The sequence below is a fragment of the Phallusia mammillata genome, chromosome 4 (assembly GCF_965637545.1).
Source record: "Phallusia mammillata chromosome 4, kaPhaMamm4.hap1.1, whole genome shotgun sequence".
In the NCBI taxonomy this organism is placed as follows: Eukaryota; Metazoa; Chordata; class Ascidiacea; order Phlebobranchia; family Ascidiidae; genus Phallusia; species Phallusia mammillata.
Window position 1 is genome coordinate 6,003,636 of NC_137255.1, and position 16,366 is coordinate 6,020,001.

At 36.7% G+C, this 16,366-nt stretch overlaps 3 protein-coding genes across 3 annotated transcripts; all 3 read left to right on the plus strand.

The window, feature by feature from the left end:
* Positions 1-264: 264 nt before the first annotated feature.
* Positions 265-15,178, plus strand: LOC145222600 (ovochymase-2-like). The gene is made up of 24 exons (XM_080088755.1): positions 265-341; positions 586-727; positions 939-1,049; positions 1,333-1,394; positions 1,919-2,072; positions 2,404-2,500; positions 2,763-2,917; positions 3,081-3,238; positions 3,667-3,808; positions 3,998-4,021; positions 4,100-4,221; positions 4,381-4,464; positions 7,498-7,621; positions 7,798-7,911; positions 8,116-8,177; positions 8,308-8,459; positions 8,522-8,780; positions 9,484-9,633; positions 9,938-10,082; positions 11,080-11,219; positions 11,990-12,079; positions 12,280-12,409; positions 12,772-12,840; positions 15,048-15,178. The coding sequence occupies exons 1-24, from the start codon at positions 339-341 to the stop codon at positions 15,176-15,178; spliced, it is 2,820 nt and encodes a 939-aa protein (XP_079944881.1). The 5' UTR covers positions 265-338.
* LOC145222617 (uncharacterized) lies at positions 4,661-6,151 on the plus strand. Its single transcript, XM_080088775.1, has 2 exons — positions 4,661-5,119; positions 5,181-6,151. Exons 1-2 carry the CDS (start codon positions 4,946-4,948, stop codon positions 5,391-5,393), a joined length of 387 nt encoding a protein of 128 aa, XP_079944901.1. The 5' UTR covers positions 4,661-4,945; the 3' UTR covers positions 5,394-6,151.
* A 256-nt stretch (positions 15,179-15,434) lies between the features above and the next one.
* On the plus strand, positions 15,435-16,307 carry LOC145222601 (low-density lipoprotein receptor-related protein 12-like). Its single transcript, XM_080088757.1, has 3 exons — positions 15,435-15,548; positions 15,793-15,934; positions 16,147-16,307. The coding sequence occupies exons 1-3, from the start codon at positions 15,435-15,437 to the stop codon at positions 16,305-16,307; spliced, it is 417 nt and encodes a 138-aa protein (XP_079944883.1).
* The last annotated feature ends 59 nt before the right edge of the window (positions 16,308-16,366 follow it).

A 16,366-nucleotide genomic window follows, 5' to 3' on the forward strand; every position in this document is an offset into this window, starting at 1 on the left:
TTGTGTTTCGAAGATTGGTTGTTGCATTTACTAAAATCCCGTTTTTGTTGTAAAGCTGTCAAAAAGATTTTAGATTGATCTGTTTTGAAATTTGTAACAGCTGATAATATGAGCTAGTGAAACTAGAAGAAAACTTTTTAAACTACCTATAAGACAACGTAAGCGAATTACTATAATGTTAAGATAACGTGGCTCACACAAAACAATATTTGCTATGACAATAACTCATGGTGCTGTTTGTTGTCTCTCAGGTCATTCACGTTACCTTCAGTGATCTTGATATTTACGAATCGAGCGTTTGCTCTCAGGACTACTTACAAGTCCTGGATGGTGTAGAAATGGTAATGTTTTTATTAAGCTGATCTAACATGCAATACTATAAATACAGTAAACCTCTGGGCCCCTCTATTTTGTCCGAATTAGGCAAAGATCTGGATTAACCGATCCCCTTTAACCGACGTTTACTGTACTTAATATGCAACGCTAGTCTGATGGTTGCTTTGTTAAACTTGCCAACAAGACAGTGTGTAATTCGAGTTAATAATTTTCTGTTAATACTTGCTAAGCGACGTTTGTTTTTCGCAGTACACTGGCAGAAAGTTCTGTGGAACAACAAGCCCTAAAAACTTCACAGCTTTCAACAATACAGTCACCGTTCACTTTGTATCGACCACTTACAACATTTACAGCGAGTATCGTGGTTTTAACATCTCCTGGCATACAACGGGTAAGAGCTAACGTACTTTTAATGTAAAACTTGCAGTAACGTTGACATAGTAAAGTTTGTAATATTGGTAATATTACTGTTTTCAAGAAGACAAATCTTTTTTTAAAGAAAAATTTAACAAGAAGTTTTGCTCAACTGCTTGTTAGGCAAATTGTTTACATGTAAATGTGTTGGTATCGCAACCAAGTTGGCAGTGATCTTTGTTTTTTAGACCGCTGTAGCCTGGATGAGTACACTTGCTGGAACGGTACTTGCATTCCTGAAACAAAACACTGCGACTTGGTGAACGATTGTACGGACAACAGTGACGAAATTGAATGCGGTAAGCATTTCAACAAAATCACTCCGTTCTCTGACCGTCAAACGCGGGTGATATAACGTATAATAATATAGTAGAGATTGCTTAGGTTCTTTCTGTTACAGCAAAGCTGTACAATAGTTTACAAACTGTAGCGTACTTGCAATATTATACATTCGCTTAACTTATTGATTCTTGCAGCAAGAAGTTGCTACAAATTTGTCTGTACACAGTGTCGGTTTTGTTTGTCTTTTACTCCAACCTATGATATTGTTACCATAAGACATGTTTGCTTGTTTATTTTCAGCGCACGCCTCCACGAACTTGTCTGAATGCGGAAAACCATCGATAGCTCCTCATTTTACTTGGGTAAGTTTTGGTCTTCGGAACATCAAATAGGCCTTTATGTCCTGTTGGAATGCAAGCAGCTGTTATTTTAATAAAAGCTAATATAGACAAAAACACTATACACGGACTTAAAAAGTAATTTGATCAAAAAAATTACTGCCAAAGTACTGGTGTAGGCTATATGGAATACATCGTTCAGACGTTTCGACAAACCTGCACTGACGATGACAACACAGTTTGTCGAAACGTCTGAAAGATGTATTCCATATACACCAGCACCTTGGCAGAAACGTTTTTGATCAAATGAGTTATACCTCCATGATAACTGCGAGAGGCCACGCTGAAAAGTTTATCACATGTCAGTTAAATTTGTAAAACTTGAATTTGAATCTCGCTGTTGCACCCATGGCTTTTGTCAAATGTGCTGAAATGAGTTGTAAGAAAATTAAAATGTTTAACGAATCGAAGCCAAATAACACCGCAAGTTACTGTTCACTAACCAGCACATGGTTACTTCTTTAAACCTAACTTCCATTTTAATTTAGGACCCTCGTATTGTCGGTGGCAATGAAGCCAAACCCGGCAGCTGGCCTTGGCAGGTTGCATTAGCATCCTATCCTGGTGGCACATCGTTTTGTGGAGGTTCCATCATCAATGAAAGATGGGTGGTGACAGCTGCACATTGCGTCGATTTTTTATATTTAAGGTGAACCTTTTATCTATCCTGTTGATTAGACATTCTGTCCACGTCCGAAGGTGTACTTTATCAGAATTTGGGCTTTGTTTCACTGTAAGCATGTTCGCGAGTTTTCATGGCCTTTTCCATTCATCAAATTACAATAATTTAACACAAAAACTGCCGCCATTTTACTGTCTGTCTGTTTACTGCCTTTTTATGCATCAACATGAGGGTTCGAGGTTATTATCCGCAAGCTTGTCAGTTGTTTATTTTGGTGTCAGTCCCGTTTGCCTTTCTAAACTTTGTTTAATTTTCAAGTCTTTTGATTAACTATTCTTATGCTTTTAATACTTAGTGTGTACGTTATTGCTGGACGCCACGAAGCTTTTGGTTCCGTTGACGAAGTTGCGATAGAAGTCGACTATATAGCGATTCATCCAAATGGATCGTAAGTTGGTGGACAGTTCTGTTTTGTGTAACAAAATAAACGTATGCATAACCATTTGAAAACATATTGTTAAACTATTTCACAGTTCAAAAAATTAAACAAGTAAACGTATGCAACTTTCCACAGTCTTTGTTATTCAGTGTTGGCAAGCATTTTTATAATGCATCGCCATCAGTTCCTGTTCATAACTTTGCCCTGTTCAAAAGTAATTGGATGGTATATATTCTGTTCGGATTGCCAAATAAATCATACTTTTTTACAGAAACTTTCGTCTTGGTGCTGACATTGCTTTATTAAAGCTAAGCTCGTCGCTAAACTTTAGCGACACCATACGACCAATTTGTGTGCCAACACATACTTCTGATTTCTATGTTAAAGCGGGAACAACATGCGTGTCCACAGGATGGGGAGATTTAGGTAAAATAGCAATTTACTTTAAATTGCTAATACGTTTACACTATATAGATTGTAGAACTTCTTTCAAAAACGTACTTCCATATCTGATTTTTAACCTAAAAGTCTGATGCTATAGGACCTATAGATGGGGTTGTTGAGTTGTACTCAAAATCTTTTTTAACAGAATGGTTTGGTTCAAATTCGGACGCATTGTACCAAGTCAGGCTTCCAATAGTGGGCAACGAGGAATGCAATCAATTGTACAACACGATTGGAGGAACCGTTCACGAAAGCAACATATGTGCTGGTGATGTAAAAGATGGGGGAGTTGGTCCTTGTCAGGTAAAGTTGTAGGATTAAAAATGAAAAACGCCCTGTTGTTGTCAGCCATGCTATATTGACAGTACCAGCGAAAGTAAAGAAGTACGTTTCACGTCTTTGACCGTTTTACGATGCCTAACATTTTACCGTTGCGCAGTTATTTCTGGCTTGGCGATTGTTCAGTGCAATGGTGCGTCTAGGTATAATTCACCATGTTACCTCAACTCAACCCTTTCATCGCCCTTGCACCAGTTGTTGCGATCACCCCGTTTTGGTATTGAACAAAACAAAAGCTATATTCTAAATAATTTGTTGTCTTTTATTATTTTGCCTACTAGAGTCAAATCGTTAGTTTATGTAAACTAAGTCTATTATATTAACAATTTCTTGTCAATAGATGTGACTGTTATGTACAATCAATGCATGTTTTTGAAATCTCGTATTTTTAGGGCGACTCAGGGGGTCCACTGACCTGTTACATTGGAAACACATGGTATTTAATGGGAGTAACATCATGGGGTTATCAATGCGGAACAAATTTTCCTGGAGTGTATGTAAGAGTTCCTTGGTTCCATGACTGGATACGGGAAGGTAAAATAAATGTAACCAACTTATGAAAACAAGGGGCCCATTGCAAACCGTTTGCTGAATTAATAAGAGTTTAGTCATAGGCCAGGAAGTCATTTCTGACCTGTTCCTTTGTCCAATAAATAGTATTACAATTTTGTGATGAATAAAATGATGTTTTTTCGTCTTTTACCAATTTCTTTTTCTTTACAGCTCAAGTTTTTTATGAAAATTATGGTGAGTAGAACCACATTTAGTGTTAGTTTGAAATTTTTGTGAAACATTTTTAGATGATTTTAACGAACTTTTTGACAGCAAACTGTGGTGGGCCCATAATATTAACTGATGAAAACGGCAACTTCTCTTCACTTTTCATTGAAGGGTTCACTCTTCCCAGTAGCGTTTGTAAGTGGACAATTCTGGCTCCCGCAAACTCAGTAAGTTTATGAGCAAGTAAAACCCTAACAGCAAGTGTGTTAACGTAAACAAAGCGCAAACTAGAGCCCATATATGCCTTACCATGTCTAGCTATTTGTTTTAATATGCAAATTACCTATTTTGATGTGATTTACACAAATTTCCGACTTTATTTACAGCTGATCGAAGTTCGGTTTCTTGACAACTCCATTCCTGCGCGATGCATTTCAACGAGCTTGGCAATTTACGAGGGGGAAAACCTTGTAAGTGTTATTTTTTCAGTTTCAAATCAAAAACATTTTTAAACACTAGTCGTGCAGTAAGAATACATTTCTGTATAGGCCCGATAATAAATATTAAACACATTAATTTCTAGTCAGGGGCGGCATTATGAACACTTCCTCGCTCGCTAACTTAACGAGCTCGCTAAAATATTTTTTAGCGAGGACTTAACGAGCGAGAAACTCGCTAACGTATTTGGTATTACGAAGTGTCCTCGCAAACGCCTCGCTAAAGCCTGACGCAAAAACGAGAGAATGCGTCAAAATCGTGAGAAAAAAGACGTCTGACTCAGCAAAATCAGGAAGTCGCGCTATGCGACATCTTGTGGAAGGTAGTTTTTGTTAGCAGTTGAGCTTCACGTGGACATTGGCGGCATTGTTTTGGAAGTTTTACGCCGAATTATTTTATTCTTGTGTTTAGTCATTGTGTAAGGTTTAGTTTTTTTTGAAAAGTAAATAGATTATGGATACAAAGACCAATAAAATTGTAAAAAAGCGATCTCCAAGACGGACAGCTGTTGAAGTAGAAGCATTAGTTAATGCAGTGGAAAAACATGCAAAATGCATTCTGGGTTCATTTTCACCAGAAATTACAGTTGCTTCAAAACAACAAGCATGGAAAATAGTGACAACTATGGTAAGATTTGTGCCCAATATTTTTTTTATTACTGCTGTACATAGCTTATGATATTTTATAGGTTAATTCAGTCAATATCAGTGGTGTTAATCGCACAATTGAGCAAGTGGAACATAAGTGGTGGGATCTAAAAAGTGTTGCAAAAAAATCAGTGTCGGAATGGAAAAAAGAATCAACAAAAACTGGTGGTGGTGTGAACAAAGCTACACCACCTTCAGATGTTCATTATCAAGTCATTAACATAATTGGACAACAGGCAGTGTATAGATGTTAGAAATGGTTCATACACTTGTAATGCTTAATTTTTTGTGTAGGAAGTGTTTCCCAGGTTGCCACTACAAGCCAAGCACCACAAGATGTGGAAGAACCGGTGGCATTCACATGTTCGACTATAGACGACAGTCTTTTTGAAAATTATTGAAGAACCAGTGAGCCCTGCATCGTCACACTCCGAAGCATCATTACAACCCAAAGCAAAGCGCCGCCGTCGTGATCCAGAAAAGGACATAGTTGACATACAAAAAGAAATTTATGTCCAAATATCAAACATAGCTTTAATTCAACAGCAACAGTTGGAACAAATGATAATAGCAAATGATTTGAAGCGACAAAAGTTGCAGTTGTCTGAAACCAGTAAAGTTGAATTAACCTGCAGTCAACCCTTTACAGTTGATGGTTAGATTTAATATGCATTTTTAACAGTATGCTTTTTTCTGCATGTGTTTTTCAATTTTCTGTTATTTACTGCTTCCACTGCTGGTTAAAGGCCCCAATCTGTGCAAGCCTGTCAAGGTTTTATTCATTCTTGTTCACTGTTTTTAATTGACCTACTTCATTAGTTTCCTATTCTTCACTGTTATTCTTACCTACCTTATGACTTTCATATTCGTTCAGTGTTCTGTTACCTATTTTTCAAGTTCATTTCTGTGTTGCTGTGTTGCCACTTTTTGCAATAAACAACCACAAAAAAACATTTCACAAACATCTTTATTGGAATGTGGAAATAATCGAATCTCTCACAGTACTACCTTGCAAGTCATGAATTTCATTTGTTGTGGTGGTGTCTAAAAGCGTATCTATGTCAGCATGTGCTGGCAGTGGTTGAGGCAGTGGCACATTGTAAAGGCGACAAATATTGTGCAGAATGAAACAACACATTGTAATTTTACAAACTTGTAGTGGTGAATAACATAACCTTCCTCCTGTGTGATCAATAACTCTCCATCTCTGTTTTAAAACACCAAATGCTCTAAACAACAAAGCTTTATTATCATTTATGTTCACATTAACAGATGCAGGACCAATGTAACTTACTTCTCTACTGTTGACCGTGTTTGTTTGTGAGCCTTATTATACTTCTGTTGTGAAGGGGTACTTGGGTGGCTAAGAGGTGTCATTAACCAAGGTTTTAATGGATAACCACTGTCACCTAGCAAAATGTCATCATAATATTTTCCATCCTCAAAATCCTGGTATACATTTGATTGTCGAAGAATGAATGAATCATGACATGAGCCAGGCCACTTGCATACCACATCCAAAAACACCATATTGGCGTCACATATAGCCTGCAAAAATAATTTAAAAATGAAACCAATATATAACAAGGGAAAAGTATACAACTTGCCTGCACATTGATGGAATGATAAGCCTTTCTGTTAACAAAGAGATGTTCTTCTTCACTTGGTGCAGTTATGGGAATATGTGTTCCATCAATGGCACCTATGGCACCAGGAAACCGTGCAATTGAGTAAAAATGTTGCTTTATCATTGTTGAAGACACCCTGTTTGGCATGTGGATAAATTGATGTCTTTTTGAAATCAAACTGTCCATAAATCGACTTAGTACCACACTAACAGTTGGTTGTGAAACATTAATATTGTCCTTGGCTGAATTTTGAAAGCTTCCCGATGCCAAAAGTTTTAGTGATATCAAAACTTGTTCTTCCTCTGTAAGACATCTTTTACTGGCACTTTTCGGTTTTAAATCTTCGTGCAAATGGTTGCACAAATCCATTATTACAGCTTTCGGCATTCGGTATTCTGAAATTAATTCTACGTCCGACATTTCTAGAGGATTTTGTCTGACCTTTTTTTGTTTATTTGAGCGTTTTACAGCAAAATAGGCAGCCATTATTATTTGCTGACGCAGCTGTGCGGCTTTGTCCGGAATAATTCGGCGTTAGCGAGTGGTCTGAGCTCCTCGCTACTTAGCGAGGAGTTTAGCGAGGCCCGGTAAGCGAGACGGGGGTTCGTAATACCAAATCTCAACTTAACGAGGTCGTGCGTCAATACCGAGCTCGCTAAACTTAGCGAGATGTGTTCGTAATGCCGCCCCAGATCTGTATAATGCTTACAACATATTATTTGATATTCAGTACACTGATCGTGAGTATTGCGGGTCACACAACATACCAGATTTCATTTCATCAACAAACAATGTGACGTTTGTGTTGCGAGGAGGTTATGAGTTTGGTTTTCAAGTTGCTTGGAAAATGGAAGGTCTCATTTATACGACTGTCTACATTGTCGCATGATTGTTTTTACTTTTTCGAACTTACAGATTGGATCTTGTAGTTTTCTTATAGTAATCCATTGTCCGAAACACAATTTATCTTATTATCTGTAATTGCTCTTGTACACATTTGAATTGTGACAACAATCTAGTTTATTTTTAGAGAAATGTAGCAACAATAGCTTTGCATGTTGGGACGGATCTCAATGCATTTCTGAATCAGCGATGTGTGATGGAGTAAGGGATTGTGCGGATGATAGTGATGAAATTGAATGTCGTAAGCGATCATTAATATTATCTTGATTGGACAATCTTGAACACATAACTTAAACAAAACAATTTATTTTTTTGTTGGATTCACTTACTAACCAAATCAGATAGACCAGAATACGATAAGTGTTGTGTGTCACTTTTGACGCGGTATTCTAAGAAGAGGCATAGTAATTTTTTATAGTGAGTGACACATTTGCATTTGTTTCAGCTCAGTTATCATCAAACTTCAGTGATTGTGGAAAAACCGATGTTGCCCCTGGTTTTACTTGGGTAAGGATGCTATTTCCAATATCAGGCCTTGACTTCCCGAAACTTAAATCTGTCTGTCGGCTTTAACGCATTTAGATTTCTTTAAATACAAATATTGTTAATACAGATTTAAAACTTGTCAATTCTACAGAATCCTCGTATAGTTGGAGGAAGCAAACCAACCAACGTTTCATCCTGGCCTTGGCAAGCATCTATTTACCAATACCTCTATTATCATCTTTGTAGTGGTTCAATCATTGGCAATAAATGGGTTTTGACGTCTGCCAGCTGCCTTCTAGACAGGTATTAATAATTTGTAAAAGTTACACATCAGATGACATTTGATCCTTGTCTATTGCTGGTAGGGCTAGTTCCAGTTTGTCTGTAAATGTGGAAGGAAACCCGTCTCAGAATGGAACCTTTCACGACGTGGTGTCGGTTGTTTTACATTACGCACATGGGAGCTCCTTTAGCGATGAGTACGATATCGCAATTGTGGAAGTCTCCCCGGCGTTTACATTCTCTTCGACACTTCGGCCAATCTGCCTCTCCATGAATAACACTGAGATTAAGATAGGAGAGACATGTATAGCAATAGGCACTGGACGGAGAAGTGGTAATAAAATTTCAAACATGTTTGATTGTTTTTTTTTCACGCATTCATAATGCAGGATTGTAGAGTGACTTTAAACCAAGAAAATATGTCAGCCAAGGTTGATTTAACAGAGCACTCGTTGTTCTTTTGACATGAAGAAACTTACGTTCAAATTTGTGATACATAAATATGTCAGTACGCCTGATTCGTAATGCCATTGAAACAATTAGTCGGCACCACTTTCTTGCATGGATTTGAAGTTCTTTTTGGGCATTTAGAACAAAAAACATTTTTGATTCGTTATTCAAGTCTTTAACTCAGTATTTCTCAACCTTTGGGTCACCAAAGCACTTTTGAGGGGGTCACGAAGTTGCAACCCTAGTCGAGGTGATTTAATCTGTATGATAAAAACTTTCTCTGTGACTACTGTTTAACATGATAAGTTACACGACCATTTGATTTAGAACAGGATTTGCGATTGTATCCTTCTATAGAAATATATAAGTGCGCTTTTGACTTTTTTTGGAAACAAAACCGCAAAACAGTGAACTTGTAGCTAGTAACATAAGTCATAACCACACTTTTAACGGTTTGTTGTGTGCAGAGAAGGCGGTTGCGTTGTAATTGAAAATGGGTCGCGTTGTGTTAGAAAACCTTCGTCGCATCAAGAAAAGGAGTTCGCATAAGAAAATGAGGTTGAGAATCACTGCTCTAACTATTTCTGTTAATTCTGCAGGTGATTTTACGGGGCTAGATTATGAGCTCTACCAAGTTCGCCTTCCTATACTCGACTACGCAACTTGCAGTAACTACACGTATTTCAATGAGGACGCACTGTTCTGCGCTGGTTACACTGACGGAAGAGAAAGCGGCACTTGTTACGTAAGTTTCCACAAACACAAGAGATTGAAAAAACACTTTTTCGGACGTTTGATACGGCAAAATTTTTATAACTTATGTATCAGTATGTGTGCAGCCATTATTCTCTTGGAATTCAAATACAGCAGCAGTGCATTTCAACGTGGCTCAGCTTGCCTGGTCTAAAGTTTTTCTATACTTCCTTATGATCTATATTAACCCTCAAAAATATGCCTAAATAGTGCAAAGGGGTACAAATAAGTGCTTTAGTTAATATTTCCTTGTCAAATCGCACCAGCCCTTATTACAACATTTCATAACGTTGCAGGGCGATGAAGGTGGACCACTGATGTGTTTGATTGACGAAAACACATGGACTCAAGTTGGTGTCGCCACACAAGCTACTACTTGTCAATCAGGAAGACCGAGTTTCTTTGTAAAAACGTCTTTTCACGCTGATTGGATTGCCGCCGGTAAGTAACTTCCAAGACATTAAGAAATATATGAAATCGCATTCAGCAGCAACGAATATACAACCGCTTGACTGTCGGTCACCAGCAAAACTCAGTTGCAACTTGTAAAGCAGTGTTTTTCAACGTGTTTTAAACCGCGGAACACTGCAAGCATCAAAGTAATCTTGCAGAACAATCAAGTCCAAATACACATAACAATAGATGGCGGAAATCGCGACAGGACATTAAAACTGGTGAAAGTGTAGAAATACTTTTATAAGAAAGCTATTTACCACCATAGTGAAAAATCCTGGTGATTTTCGACCGATGTTGGATGGTACACTAGTCAAACTAATAAATTTTTTGGGGACACTTGGCGTTCTTTTGTGGAACACTGGTGTCCGCGGAACAACGGTTGAAAATCATTGTTGCAAAGTATATCTTCGTTTCTTAACTTAAATGTTTAACTTAATTTCAGTGTTGGAAGGAGAACATAAAAACCTCGGTGAGCGTCGAGATTTTTTTTTGAATATATTATTTGATATGTTGGGTTTGCATACGACATTAATATCATTAAACCTAAAAACTGGGAAAAAAATTGGATGAATTGCATAATGTAACAATATTTTTTGTTACATTTTGTTGGTTGTAAACTTCTGCTTGCCATAAAATGCCGCAGCCGTGTTTATTTTAAACGCAGCCATAGATACAGTGGTTGTACATGGGTCAAATTTGTAAACAGTGTCTGAATCTGGTAACGTTGTTGTAGTTTGTAGATTTGTAGTTTGTAGAAAAATATATTCCGTTTCTTTCCAACTGTTTGTTTCACTCCAGAATCCCAACAAGTTAATCCTTTTGTTGCTGTTTTTTCAATTGTTAATCAATTGCTTAGTGTTTTTCCGTATTATTGTGGGCAAGCTTTGCGGAAGTTAACAGGTGGAATATTTGTTGTCATAGTGAATAATAAACCTAATATCGAAAAAATATTGTATGTTTGTTGAAACTACATATAAGTTAGTTTGGTTTTGGACTTGCTTTTTAGAATGTGGGGAGCAACATTTTACTTCTTCGTCTGGCAATCTTACGTCACCCGGTTACCCTGGAGATTATCGCAACAACTTGGATTGTGAATACACCATCACTATATCTTCTGGGATGGTAAGTGACAGTAAACCTGATTTACAAAAATGGTGTCCCAAGTACCCTAAAGACTAAAAAGTTGTATGCCAACATAAAATATTTCACTTTGCGTTCACTACAGCATGTTTGGTATATTCATGTAACACATTTTCTGTTTTTTCTGTAAATGAATTGTAACGACCTTTTCAAAAATTTGATGCACGTTATAACATGTATTGAGTCACATCGACATTTTTTTACTTTGGGTTTTCCAATTTGCTGTGATTATCGTAACTGCTCTAAACAGTTTTGTGGTACTAAAAAGACTTTTAGCAGCCTATAGTAGACATATGCTTTAGATTTTTGTACGCTTATATATCTATAATAAACCAATTTCTTGACATCAGTAATTTTAAAACAAAAAGGAAGGTATATGGCGGCCGTTGATGAAATAAAAAACTGCTATGCACCCGTTGTAGCAAAAAGATTGTGCACCCCTGCACTAGATAGTACATATCTATCATGATTTTTATTTACTAAAATCTATGTTCTGCCAAAGCAAACTTACTATGGTTCTACGAAAATGATACATTTAAGGTACTAGTGTAAAGTCCCACCAAACTGTTAAGAGGTTAGGGCCAATTTGGCATGGGGAGTTATATAGTTTATTATTTAACAACCATCAGACATAGGTAACTTCCAAGATTCGTTTTTATTGTATGATTTTTATTTCAATCTTTGCCTTATTTTTAATTTTATGTTTTCATCAACTTTCTAAAAATTGGTTAATATTTTTTTTACTTTGTCAGGCGATATTGATTGAATTCCTAGATTTTGACGTGGAATTTGCCTCAAACTGTATTTATGACTACTTGGAAGTTTACGATGGAATACAATTGGTAAGTGTTTTGTTTTATTAAAAACACATTTGATTAGTTGACAAACATTTCAATAAAAAGTAAAAAGTATTACAACATTTGTGTTTATCTTCCATTTATTTGGATCTCTGAGTTTCCGCAGGAAGACTACAGAAAAATTTACAACCCTACCTTTAGTGCGACTGCGATCTATAATCTACTAACCACGGTAATTTTGTTAGATATCTGGAAGACTGTGTGGCAATAATCTCCCACCCAACTTTATTGCCTACTCCACAATATTACGCCTTGTGTTTCATACCGATTATATCGTAACGTCAACTGGATTTTTTATCTCTTGGACAACATCAAGTGAGTAGTTTTAGCATTTTCTTAACTTACTTGATTTTTATCTATAGTTTGGATGACCAGCTCATTGTCTTTTCTTGACTTAAGAAGCGTCTATACCTTTAGATTCCTCTATAATTTACAAGTCTTCAGAGTTTTTAGACGTTGATGGTGCCCGATCCTTTGCAAAATATTTGTAGGACCTTTTAACTTTTATCGGAATATTGGCTTGAAATCCGTTTTAGGCAAATATCGTTTGTTTACCACCTTGACAAATGTAGTGATTAGTGTATGTAAAAGGGCCACGGAAGGCAACCATATTTAGTTGCTTTCGTGGATTATGTTTTTTTTTAAGTGTGGGTATATTAATTTTACATTTTGTTTAGATTTAACCATGCCAAACACCACCACCAGCGTTCCAACTCCGCCTACTACCGTCAATATTACTGTGCCAGGTATATATATATATATATAAAGCAGAAAAAGTTGCATGAATACATACACCAGGGGTCGGCAACCTTTTCTACAACGGGGGCCGAAAATAATATCAGCAAATTGCGACGGACTGGATTAATTTTCACTATTAATTCTGGTTATATCATTTTTCATTTGTTGTGTAACTACAAATTTAAACCAAACTTCAAGCAGTAAAACTGCATTAATGACAATCTTTTCAAAACCGGTATGGCAACACTTGAAACATTGCTGAAATGACGATATTTGCGTTCACACGTGTGTAAAGTTGTCTGTAAGATAAAAGCTGGCGATTATAACAGAGCAAAAATAGTATTATTCCACACAAGTACAGAGATAAAGCGAAGAAAAAAAGCGTTGTTTTCACCTACAATTGTTTTTGTTAGTAGAAACTTATCTGAGAAGCCCAGATCGCTGTTGGTTCACGCGTTCGGTTTAGTCCGAATCAGGAGCTGCATGCTATTTGTCGTCATAGTATAGTCATGAGGAGCAAACCGTAAAAAGTGACGTATTTTCGCGTAATAGGGGCTCGCATTTAACCTTTGGAGTAAAATTTTTCCGACAAACGTTGGAAAAAGGGGTTAATTCTACGTTGGCGCTCAAAATTTTCCACAACTGATATTGTGGCTCATTGCAGTGCAGTGTCTGCAGTTCAAAGCAGTCAGTACTGCAAACTAATTTTTATGCAACGATGTTGAATTTGTGATGTGTTTGACTTGTTGTCTTGGAATAACACAAGCACAAACAGATTTGGTTAATACAACACATAACCTACTAAATACCCGTAAGTGAACTAAAAACTAGTTGCTTTGAACTTTATATAGGCGACTGTGCCTTGCGATATTAACGAGAAATATCTCATACTAAATTAAGTAACAATTGGTGGTAATAATGACAATGCACATACAGTTATGGTTGCAAGTGTACATGTTAAATTTGAGGATAATTGCAGGTACAAAATGCTTGTTTTGGAAACAAGTCTTATATTTTGCAATGATAGTGATTAGAGAAAGCAAGTTTCAATAACATTTATTGAAAATTTGAGCCAAATAGTTAGTGTTGTCAAACGAACTGCATTTGTAATCGTTATATTGCTTCTGCAACATCCAATTCCGTCATATTTTGACATGATTGGATATCTATCGTTTAATCATTAAATATGTTTAGTGTGATAAGGAATTTAAGTGCTCTGGCAACATACGATAATATCGACAAGTCTTTTATTCAAAAAAGATTGGTGTTTGTTTTACTTGTTGGCAAGTCCGCAAGATTTTTTGTGAATTTTTGTTCACCAACTTCAACAAATGGTAAACATACGATAATATTCGACAAGTCTTACTGTCGAATATTCAGTTGCGTCCCGAAACCGTTTCGTTTTTCCGAAACCCCCTTTTTCCCTTCGTGCTGGCTTAAAGCTTTGGGGTTTACCAAGTTAAATGTGTCAGGACAGTTACGCATCGTTTAACTTTGAGCTGCGCGTTTTTGCTGCATTTGCGTCTGGTCTAGAAAAGATGCACGTGTACGGACTGCAATAGAGCGTGAACTTACTGTGATACATTTGATACAGCGCTACCAAGTTTCTGGCTTGAAAATTCCTGTCAGTTACTTTAGTTGTTTACTTTCTACACTTGCACGCCAGACAACTGAAAGATATATTTGATGGTTTGAGTCGCTAAATCTATTGTAAACAACTTATGAATTTTGAACAGACTGAAATTCAAGCAGGTAAAAAGTTGTGAATCAGTAAATACAAAATCTATGGATCCAAAAAAGATAGCAAGTGCCAAACTAAAACGACGTAATACATAAAATCAGCACTCCAACATTTTCTATTGGAAGACCATTACATACATTAAATAATAATTATCTCTGTTTTTTGTTTCTGATAAAGATTATATTGCCAAGACATGGCAAATCTTCATATTACTCAGGCAGAACAATAGGTGCAAACGAGAGGAAATTCTCCTTGTTGTTTGTCTTTATTTGCGCTTAACCTTAGGTGTTTTCGTAGCGTTGTGACATGCTTTCGTTTCATTCTTTTTACCTTTGTTTATTGTGCACTGTTCGAGTCGCATTCAGTGTTATTTGCCCTGATGAAGACGACCTGTATAGAACGTCGAAACGTCGGACTAAAAATGCATGTGAGACAAGAGCACTATAAACTTGATTGTTTTCGATTGTTTTTCAGAAAACTATTGCGTTGAACCATTTCTTCAAAACTCCACCACTGGTTTCATTACATCCCCATTGTACCCGCAGACTTATCCTCGTGGTCTTAATTGTGAATGGAGAATTGAAGTTCCCAGCGATAAGGTTTAGTGTTTGATTGTCGTTGTTACTTTATTGCATTGTGTTTCGAAGATTGGTTGTTGCATTTACTAAAATCCCGTTTTTGTTGTAAAGCTGTCAAAAAGATTTTAGATTGATCTGTTTTGAAATTTGTAACAGCTGATAATATGAGCTAGTGAAACTAGAAGAAAACTTTTTAAACTACCTATAAGACAACGTAAGCGAATTACTATAATGTTAAGATAACGTGGCTCACACAAAACAATATTTGCTATGACAATAACTCATGGTGCTGTTTGTTGTCTCTCAGGTCATTCACGTTACCTTCAGTGATCTTGATATTTACGAATCGAGCGTTTGCTCTCAGGACTACTTACAAGTCCTGGATGGTGTAGAAATGGTATTTTCTTTATTAAGCTGATCTAAACTGTAATACTATAAATACAGTAAACCTCTGGGCCCTTCTATTTTGTCCGAATTAGGCAAAGATCTGGATTAACCGATCCCCTTTAACCGCGGTTTACTGTACTTAATATACAACGCTAGTCTGATGGTTGCTTTGTTAAACTTGCCATCAAGACAGTGTGTAATTCGAATTAATAATTTTCTGTTAATACTTGCTCAGCGACGTTTGTTTTTCGCAGTACACTGGCAGAAAGTTCTGTGGAACAACAAGCCCTAAAAACTTCACAGCTTTCAACAATACAGTCACCGTTCACTTTGTATCGACCACATACACCATTTACAGCGAGTATCGTGGTTTTAACATCTCCTGGCATACAACGGGTAAGAGCTAACGTACTTTTAATGTAAAACTTGCAGTAACGTTGACATAGTAAAGTTTGTAATATTGGTAATATTACTGTTTTCGAGAAGACAAATCTTTTTTTAAAGAAAAATTTAACAAGAAGTTTTGCTCTACTGCCTGTTAGGCAAATTGTTTACATGTAAATGTGTTGGTATCGTAACCAAGTTGGCAGTGATCTTTGGTTTTTTAGACCGCTGTAGCCTGGATGAGTACACTTGCTGGAACGGTACTTGCATTCCTGAAACAAAACACTGCGACTTGGTGAACGATTGTACGGACAACAGTGACGAAATTGAATGCGGTAAGCATTTCAACGAATCACTCCGTTCTCTGACCGTCAAACGCGGGTGATATAACGTATAATAATATAGTAGAGGTTGCTTAGTTTCTTTCTGTTACAGCAAAGCTGT